We start from the raw sequence: 9,579 nt of genomic DNA on the forward strand, positions 1-9,579 counted from the left end.
TATAGATTGGTGAAGCAGAGGGTCAGAGGCCACACCAGCTAAACACAAGAATGCAGAGACAGTGGCTATGTTTTTGTGTAAAGAAGTTTGTCCAAGGTTTGGCTTGCCCATTAAGATCAGTTCAGATAATGGGAAGGAGTTTGTTGATAAGACAGTGAAGTGTGTTTTGCAGAAACTAGGAATCAAGCAACACTATGGTAGTGTGTATTGTCCAACCTCGCAGTCTGATGTTGAAAGATGCAATGGGATCCTGAAAAATAAACTGCTTAAGATTTGCATGAGCACTGGGTTAAACTGGGTAGATGCTTTGCCACTAGCGCTTATGGCATGCAGAGCAAGCGCCCACAGAACGCTGGGGCTAACACCGCATGAGGCTTTGCTTGGCCGGCCAATGCCTTCACCAGCATACAGAGCAGTGAAGGGTCCATCTTTGGACATTTTGACAAATGGCATGAAGTCATATTAGAAGCAAATGACTAACATACACAGGAGTATCTCCTCCCGTGTTGTTTCTCTACAGGCCAGAGAGAGGTCCAGGAGGACGAAGAGCCCAAAGTGAAACCAGGAGTGGGACTTTCCTCGAAGAGAAGGTCCATATGAGGTGGTCAGTGCAACTGCCCGTGCAGTGCAAGTGAAAGGTTCGCCTACGTGGTATCACCTAAACCACTGTGTGAAGGTCCCAGAGGACAAGGATAGTCCAGAGGCAGAAGTGGTGCCAAAAGAGGAAGATGAACAACATCTGGAGCAGCAGCCAGTGTCAGAGGAGGGGAGTGAGCTTGATACTCCTCCTCACAGTGATGCTGTTCATAATCCAGCTGTGCTCATGTCTCCTTGACTCTCCAGAGGAGGGAGAGCAAGGGAGAGGTGATGGAGCTGTGGTAAGAAGTAAAAGGGCTGCACCTAGGGAATGGCCAGGTGTGCAAGAGTGGACATCAAATGACAAAGACTGGAGGTATACGAAAAACAATACTTGGGTTGCGCATATGTCTAAGCAACCCTGGACTTCTAACATAGACACTTTCAGTCTCTCTGTGTACTCAAATCAAATACCTGGAAGACGTGTGTGAGGAATTGAGTGGATTTCTGGATGGTGGACAAGTAGACCCCCCGACTCTTGGGGAGAAGATCAGTGTTCCATCAGAGTGAGGGAAAGAGAAGTTAATTGGCGTGATGTCTGGGTGGTTAGAGTAGGATTCAAACTGCCATTGGGACAGTGAAATGAGACATATAATGTCACATGGCGTAAGGTCATAAACAGAATGACAAGTGCAATTGAAGAATCTGTAGTCCTGCACCCCCCCCAAGTGGACCGGTACAAAACAGCAGATTAAGTGTCACTAAGACCTTGGCTGTAACTGCTAAACCAGATTTGAACCAGCAGGAAACGACAGTGAAGCCAGCTACAGTGATTGCTCCAACGAGGAGGACAACAGCAGCCACAACAGCAATTGACTGAGCCACCCAAAAAGAAGGCCGGTGTGAGGAGTGCTGAGCCTGAAGGAATGGGTGGTAACTAATAGCAGTAGGTTAGATTGGGTCTGCAGAACAGTGGCTGACGGGGCTGATGGTTTCAGGTCAGGAGTAAAAGGAGTGCCATTTGATCAGTGGGAAGATTATGCAGAGGAGGAAGAGCATGGTCTTGGTAACAGTTGGGAACAAAATAGCTGGTATAGGTGGGTTCAATTTGCAAGACAGCTTAATGGGAAGGAAGATTGTTACATCTGTACCAAGGCTAGGTACAGGCTGAACACAGTGTTTAGTTGGCAGGAGTGCAGTCATGTGGTCTTACAGACTGACTTGAATCCAAGGCCGTGCTGTAAGGCTGAGTGTTTGTCCTTTCTGGGCTCACCATCATATCAACTGGTGGCCAACTTCAGAGCAGAAGGGGAAGACTAATGTCCAGCGATGTAGAGAGTTAGATGTGACTATAGGGGAAAGAAGTGCAGTGCTGGGAATGCCACACGGTGTTCCATTGATACTAGTAGGACAGTTTGAGGGTGTTGAGAAGACAGGAGCTGTACCTGTAGGGAACGTGAGTCTTGACTGGTGTAGCTACAGGTGGAAGCTGGACACACTGAACTGTACAAAGCCAAACTTGCATCCAGCTCCCCAGTTAAAAGAAAGCTCTCTGCATGTGCAGGTTCCTGGGTGTCCGTATTTTGATCAAACTATAGCATTAGCTGATCACTTTTGGTGGTGTGGTGGACAACATTTGTATTCAGTTCTCCCAGTCAACTGGGAAGGTAGATGTGTACAGGTGGCTCAGGAGTTGATTACAATCACCTCGGTAGAGCAGGCTAGGAATGGTAGTGCCAGAAGCAAGAGAGCGTATTCTCCAGGTCCCAGAGTGTATCTTGGCGCTATTGGCCAGCCACGTGGAATCCCAAATGAGTTTAAAGCCAGACATGAGGTAGCATCAGGGTTCGAGTCTATCTTACCCTGGATAACCACTAATAAATACACACTGAGTGGATAAACTACATTTTTTACAATCAACAGCAATTCATCAACTACACAGATGAGGCTCTAGGTGCATTAGGAGAGCAGGTGAGTGCTACAAGTGCTGTGTCCTGGCAGAACCGACAAGCACTTAATTGGATTCTAGCAGAAAAAGGAGGTGTGTGTGTGCTCTCATAGGAGAGTACTGCTGTACTTGTTTTACCGGGACATACAGCTCCTGTGGGAGTTCTCACAGATGCTATGAGAAAGCTTAGGGATTTGAAGTCTGAAGTAATGGATAATGCGGGTAGGGATAATAACATGGGTTGGATCAGTTGGTTAGTGAATACTACCAGGAAACAGGGTTTGGTCAGATTAGTGGTAATTATCTCTACTGGAGTAGCTGCAATGAGTTTTGTCCTGTGTTGCTGTCTTCCTGTGATGAGGTCAGTGATACTTAGAGCAGTTGAGAGAAAAACATTGCAGGCTGGAGATGAGCTCGAAATGGAGTGGCTGGACATCAGAGGAGAAGACGGAGAAAAGCTCTACCAGGTCCAGTGCAGGCCCTTGTTGGCAATCGCCCACAAAAGGCATCCAGAAGGAGGCCTGGGGGTCACTCAAGAATTTTCCCCCACCCAGATTACAAAAATGAACGTGCTTCGTGGGGTTTTTTTTGCCTGAGTCTGCCCGAGAAGTGCCTTGATGTAAAGACCTGTGTCAAGCTGTCAGAAAGTGTTTGCATTGAAGCTGTTTGTTTTACAGTACAGGCATGTGTATAATTGAAACTGTGTTGTTGTGTGTGGGGGAAGGAGGATCACCTGGTTGGTTATTCTTTCTTTCTTTGTCTCTGTTTATTTTCAGAGTGTCATATGTCAAATTAGGAAGTTTTGCCATGTTAATGGAGTACTTATTGTGCTTACGAGCATGTTTTTTTAGAGTGTAGGGAGTTGGATTAGTGTAGAACTGCTCTGGTAAGGTTAAAAGTTTATCTCTGTAATGAAAGTTGATTTTTATTTCACTTCTGAATGTGGTAGGAGGATGTTTAATTAGTAAATAGTGGTGTTAATTTGGCTAACTGATTAGGATTAGGAAGTGATGTATTCAGATAAATGTGTTTATGAATGTTCTTTTCATTTTTCTATAAGTGTTTGTTCTACAATGTCTAGAAGTTCCGTAGTCTTTCTAACTACGGGAGGAGGGGATTCTGTAGTGATTAAAGTGAACAAGCTACAGTAAATATAATATAGTAAGAGTGTAGATTACATGTAGTTACTATGTTCAGTAGTCAGTTAATAACTAATCTCTGCAAGCCCTCTGTATTTTGTTAGCTGTATTTTGTGTGTCATTGTATTAGCTTATTACGGTACAGTAATTTTCCCTGTGCATTGATTTTACCCACGACACACACAGCAGAGCAAACATGGAGTCAGCAAACCTAGCTGTTTAATTGGCTTCCTTTTATATCTTCATGATGCACTACTGTCTCCTTCTTCAAGGATAAGGATAATCACCTTTATTGGCCAAATATGTTACACACAAGGAATTTGTTTCCGGTACAGAACCGAGGCAGCCATCTGCGGCACCAACTAAATCAATGGCTCTAACCATCGGGGCAGGGGGCGGGGCGTGGGTTCAGTGTCTTGCTCAAGGACATTGCGACTGCTGGCACCGAGATTCAAACCTTCCACCTTCCGGTTGGGAGACAGTTGCGCTACCCACTGCACCACTGTCACCTCTATTGCCTTAAAGATGGCACATGTCCTTCCTCAGCTGAGATACTTCGTGCTGTTCAAGTTTTCTCTGCCAGTCAGAAAGTAGTGACATAGATGGTCAGATAGGGGACAGAGTAGCATGCTCTGGGATCTGCTTCTGAGCAGGGCCATAAAATATATCACACTTTTCAGCACAGGCACACTCTGCTTCCTAGACAATCTAAACATGCAAACACCATTATGGGACAGATTTTGGTGACATTGGAGTGGTGGCTTTAGACAAAATTACACACTTGTACAGTGATTTTTCTCTTATTTCAGTAACTGGACGCAACAGTGATGCTTCCCTAACTTGGGTCTTTTTCCTGGGTATTTGAATTTTTTTATGGTTAGAGCGCCATCTGTTAACAGCAATTCTACATGACGTGATAAATCAAGTTACTACTAAACCTGCACTCAGTTATTTACTGCTTGTAAGGGCAGCCAGTATTGAAGCCTTTAGAGACTACCAATCTTCAGGACCTCCTTGAATGGGGGGGTCACTTTCAGGGGACATTAATGCATACAATGGGAGGGACAGAAGGAGAGAGGCAGAGGTAATCAATTCAGTAAAAGTCATATTTGAATGCCTTGCAATGTTAAATGCTTTCAGTGCACACTGGCACCATGGCAGAGATGTGATTTGGTCACATTGCAGAAACCCTGTAACTAATCTGAGTGCTGACAAAATTTGTCCAAGTATGGCACAGCAGTAGTGCAGATGAATGGATCACTGGGTATAGACACCATTAGAGAACTGCACCTGCTCCAGCTGACATGGAACTTTCACTATGTAACTGGTGTAGACAAGGGGTTAAGTCCCAGTTCTCTTAAATGCATCCATGTTTCCCTCATTTAAGTCTTTTTTTTGCATCTTAGTCCTGTCCACATAAGGTGTGACGGAGAAACACAGGGAAAGTGAAACTGAGGAAACACGTTTTACAGACATGAGACATTCTTTCCACTGATCCTTCATCTGAAGCGTCCAATCACCAACTGATTTCCGTAAGTGGGGAGTGTCAGTCCATAAAAGACTTTTATCAAAGAATGGTCTTTTGTGTCCCTATTCATGACTCCTCTAGCAGCTTCCTTGCTCCTCAATCCTTGCTTCTCAGAGCAGGAGTAAGAGCTCTGGGATGTCCTTCATGATGCTGGACCAGGACAACTTCTTAGTCAAGCAAGGAACAATCAAATAAGGGAACTGGGATTTACCCAAGGTGTAGGCCCAGGCCCATGGTGTCGCCTAAATTAATTTCACATTACAGACCTTAATGCTCAGTTCCAGTCTGTTTGTCATATATGATATTTTTGTGTTGATGGTTCCTGTTCATGTTTGAAAGCAACGTACTGTATATCCAGCTCCAGTTTGAATACTTTGGAGGTCCTAAACTGCCAAGCATTTTAACTGAAATGTGAGCCACATGCATACAAGAATGTCATTTGTGTTTCTTCAAAAACTGCTCAATTACAACATCTTCCTTCCAGCTTCCTGTGACCAGAGGCTTCTCCATAAATGTCCAACAAATGTGAAATGTTCTCATCTCTCCATTGACACCTATCGCTGCTGTTGCTTTCCTGTGTTTACTTTTACGAGTCTGTGATGACACTGAATGATGACAACAGGCGATTAGCGTATGTACACAGGAGTCAGACACTGAAAAAAAAATCCACATGAATTCTGATTTGATTGTTCTGCATGAGGTCGCACCGTCAAATATTGGATATGAATGGGATCTAGGACCACTCGTGAAAGTGGCTGAATGGCCACACCTGATTTGAAAAATTATGTTTGGTTTGTTCACATGTCAATGAAAAAAAAATCAAATTTGAGTCACTTGAAGGAAAAAAATAATTTGAATCACTTCAGTATTTCATCTGAATGAAGCAGAAATTGCCTGTACTACTAGGGGTCTAAAAAGCTCATGTTCACAAACATTGTTAAAATATTGGTATGCTTAAACTGAAAATCTTTTAACACACACACACATACACATTTTGCTCACTGGACAATTTCTGTATCTTTTTTAACAAACACTCTAGCAGTCCTACCCCCTTACACAATGATAGGCCAGGTGTGTGGAGTTGTGAAAGGCAGGCTTTGAAATTCTCCCTCAAGCTCTCTTTTTAATTCATTACACCAGTAGTTTTAGTGCCCAAAGCACACCAACAGGCAAGCCAAAATGAAGGCACACCTGTATACATGTCCATGGAAAATAGCCTCTATACCACATGTCTCAGCCTTGTCACTCTATAAATGTTTATTTTGAATTACTCATGACAAATAAGTGAGTGAGAGAGGAGGGGTTGATCTGGCATGAGAGGGAAGCATCAAGATGTCATCACTCCTTACAGACCAAACTAAGATGAGAGCTGCACTGGGAATAAAAACTCATTTGCATATGAACAATAAATTCATATCAACAGAGAAGAGTATGCACTGAGTTGGAATAAGGTTGTTGACATCCCTGGTCAAGCTGAAGCCATAAGACAGGTAGCTTTCATGATAATGTCTAATGGTAAATGGTCTTATACTTGTATAGCGCCTTTCTATGCTTTTACAGCACACTCAAAGCGCTTTCACACATTATTCGGCCATTCACCCATTCGCACTCCCAAGCACTCACGCATTCACACACTAGTGACATCACCGGGAGCAACTGGGGGTTTAGTGTCTTGCTTAAGGACACCTCGACATGTTGACTGGACAAGCCGGGAATCGAACCGCTAATCCTCTGGTTAGGAAACGACCCGCTCTACCTAGGATGTTCTTTTAGGCTATAGGATTTGCCTCTGAATTGAGAAATGAGTGTGTACAAAGTACTCGTATACTAAATAAAAATGTATTCATACATTTTTGTGTCAGTGTATGAGGCTGTCACAAAATCCCACAGCACACCTGGACTTGCCTCACGGCACACCATTACTTTACACTACTGCTTCCATCAGTTTTGTGGTAGCTGAGTGTATCACCTGGACACAAAGACTGTCCAAAATGTACAGTTATCCCTGCATTTGAATATTTATTGCATCTCACCTCTCTGCATAACAACATGTGTCACCCTACCTTTCAAGTGTGACCATTCAGAATAGCTGTAAACCCTTGTGCCTTTGACAAAACAACGAAGTCACAGAGTGTATCTTTAAAATGTAATGTCTGGCAGCACAACCAAATCAATGCATAGGTCAAATATCTTGATAAAATATATTGTCATTTCTTTATAAGGAGCATATCAGAGATGATGAAGAGGAGCTGTGTAATAAGATCTAATAGCTAGGCTTGAGACTAGCCAGGCTTTTATGCCCAGAGGCAATTCACATATGCAGAAGCTACTACAGTGGGTGGGAACAACGTTAATTCACACTCTCTTTCCTTTGCTCTCTCTCTCTCTCTCACACACACACTCTGTTTTCTGATAGCCTTTTTTACCAACCCTGTCTTTAGTTCTCATTAATATGTTTATTGCTTCTACCACAGTTTAGCTTTACCCATCTTCAGGATGTTGGATGGCTATAGAAAAGTATATATTTTAATTAAGAAGAGATCTGTAGTTGCTGTAGTTTCAGCAATGCCTCTGGTAGATCTATGCTTTATGGACTTCCTTTATCACAGCCGAGCGACTACTGCCACCTATTATAATAAAAGTATTAAGGTTTGGATCTTGCGTGTAATAAATTAAGTTTTATTTATCTAAAACTCTAAGGCTAAGTAAACAGCTGTATTTTTGCATCCTTGACTATTCGGTCGAAAGGCATCCAGCTACATAGTGCGACTGTGGAAGCAACAGTTGGTGTCATGCATTTTGAAGATGCGTTTGAAGTGAAAAAGGCGTTTAAAACACAGCTCTGAAGTTAGCTTGGGGGTTTCTCTTTTTACACCGATCTTACCTTCTGCTGCCTCCTGGCCATATCAGTAGGCTGCTTTGCATTGAACGGATAAGCGATGCAGCGCATCACAAACACATACAGCTGGAGTCTCTTTTTCCTCTCCTCCTCTTCCCTTTGCATCTTCTCCAGATCCTCTTTCTCCTTGTCTCTGCTCCACCTGTGCTCTTCGGGGCCGCCACCTCTTTGCGCTCCACCTCTAGTATCTCATCCCCTTCCTCCTCGCTGGAAGACGGGTCCAACATGCTGCTGAGGTTCGGATGGAGATCACACCCACTGCAAAAGTAGGAAAAATATGCCGATCAGCTTCGGTGACAATCACAGGGGGACCGATCCGATTGAAGCCGCTGTGGACACGCAAAGCCTGACTGATTCGCGCCTCAGAATGATGTTTCTCAAGAAGAAAACTGCCGCCAGACAAGTCAGTCTGGCAAGAAAAATTTGTGGCGTGATTTCCAAGCTTTCCAACTCTGCCAGTCAGGAGGGGGAGGGGTCGCAGGAAGAGAAAACGAGGAAACGTGATGTGATGATTTAGGAGGAGGAAGAGGCAGGACTCGGAGCTCACCGCGGTGCTGAAACCGGCCCCCGCCGCTCTGGGATCAGTTTGATCAGGCTACAAGAACAATAGATGAACGGCCACCTGATGATACGGCTTTAGACAGCACAAGACCAGAATCAAAGGGATTTGGCCTTCATACTAAATGCTTATTGGTTTAAAGTAAATAATAGGTTGAGGACTAAGAGATTTAGGGTATTGGCAACCTAGCAAATTCTGGTGCCACATACAGTAATTATGTAAAAATGTTTAAAAGGCATGAGATAAACTAAACTGCATTGCATACAGACCTGTATACACCTGTGCATACAGAGCAGTAGATATGCCAAAGATGTCTATATGGTGTGGTAACATTATGAAGGCCTCACTACATTAGGTTATATTTTGACAATAAATCCCACAAAACTAGTATATGTATGTATGTAGATAGATAGATAGATAGATAGTATCTCTCAGATTAGTCTACTATAGGTTATGTCTACTTCATACTATAGCATATACCATCTAAACTGCTGGAAACATAAATAGTCTCGGAGGGAATGCCATAGGTGGGGTGCAGCAGAGCAAAAAGCTTTATCAGGAGTGGGAATTTGTATTCAACCCTGGTGGAATCAGGAAATCAATGGAGAGATTGCAGAATGGGAGTAATGTAGTGATATTCTCTTGCCTTCATCAGGATTGTGGCAGCAATGTTTTGGATGTGCTGGAGTTTCTGAAGCCTTTGGCCAGAAATCCTAATGAAGGGAACATTATAGTAGTTCAACTTTGAGGAGATTTCATGTGATTCAACACAGGTATGAATCCCACAAGTTAAAATGTTCTAAAGTTCATTGAAAGCTAAAATGAGACTTCCACAGTACACAGAAGTACACAACTCACAAAAGTGAGGTTGTGTCACAGAAAGCGTCTTTTCCTCTTTGTGTTTTCCCAGATAGTGTCTCTTGCTGAATT

The 9,579-nt window shown here is 43.4% G+C and overlaps 1 protein-coding gene across 1 annotated transcript in view; it reads right to left on the bottom strand.

The window, feature by feature from the left end:
- LOC109951435 (calcium-dependent secretion activator 1-like) overlaps window positions 1–8,216 on the bottom strand; it is a 105,072-nt gene extending 96,856 nt beyond the window's left edge. The window contains exon 1 of the mRNA XM_020585945.1: window positions 8,076–8,216. Within this exon, the coding sequence (XP_020441601.1) occupies window positions 8,076–8,195 (120 nt within the window). The 5' untranslated portion in view covers window positions 8,196–8,216. The remainder of the gene's footprint in view (window positions 1–8,075) is intronic.
- Window positions 8,217–9,579: the final 1,363 nt, after the last annotated feature.

This window comes from Monopterus albus, unplaced genomic scaffold (assembly GCF_001952655.1).
Source record: "Monopterus albus unplaced genomic scaffold, M_albus_1.0 scaffold388.1, whole genome shotgun sequence".
NCBI lineage: Eukaryota > Metazoa > Chordata > Actinopteri > Synbranchiformes > Synbranchidae > Monopterus > Monopterus albus.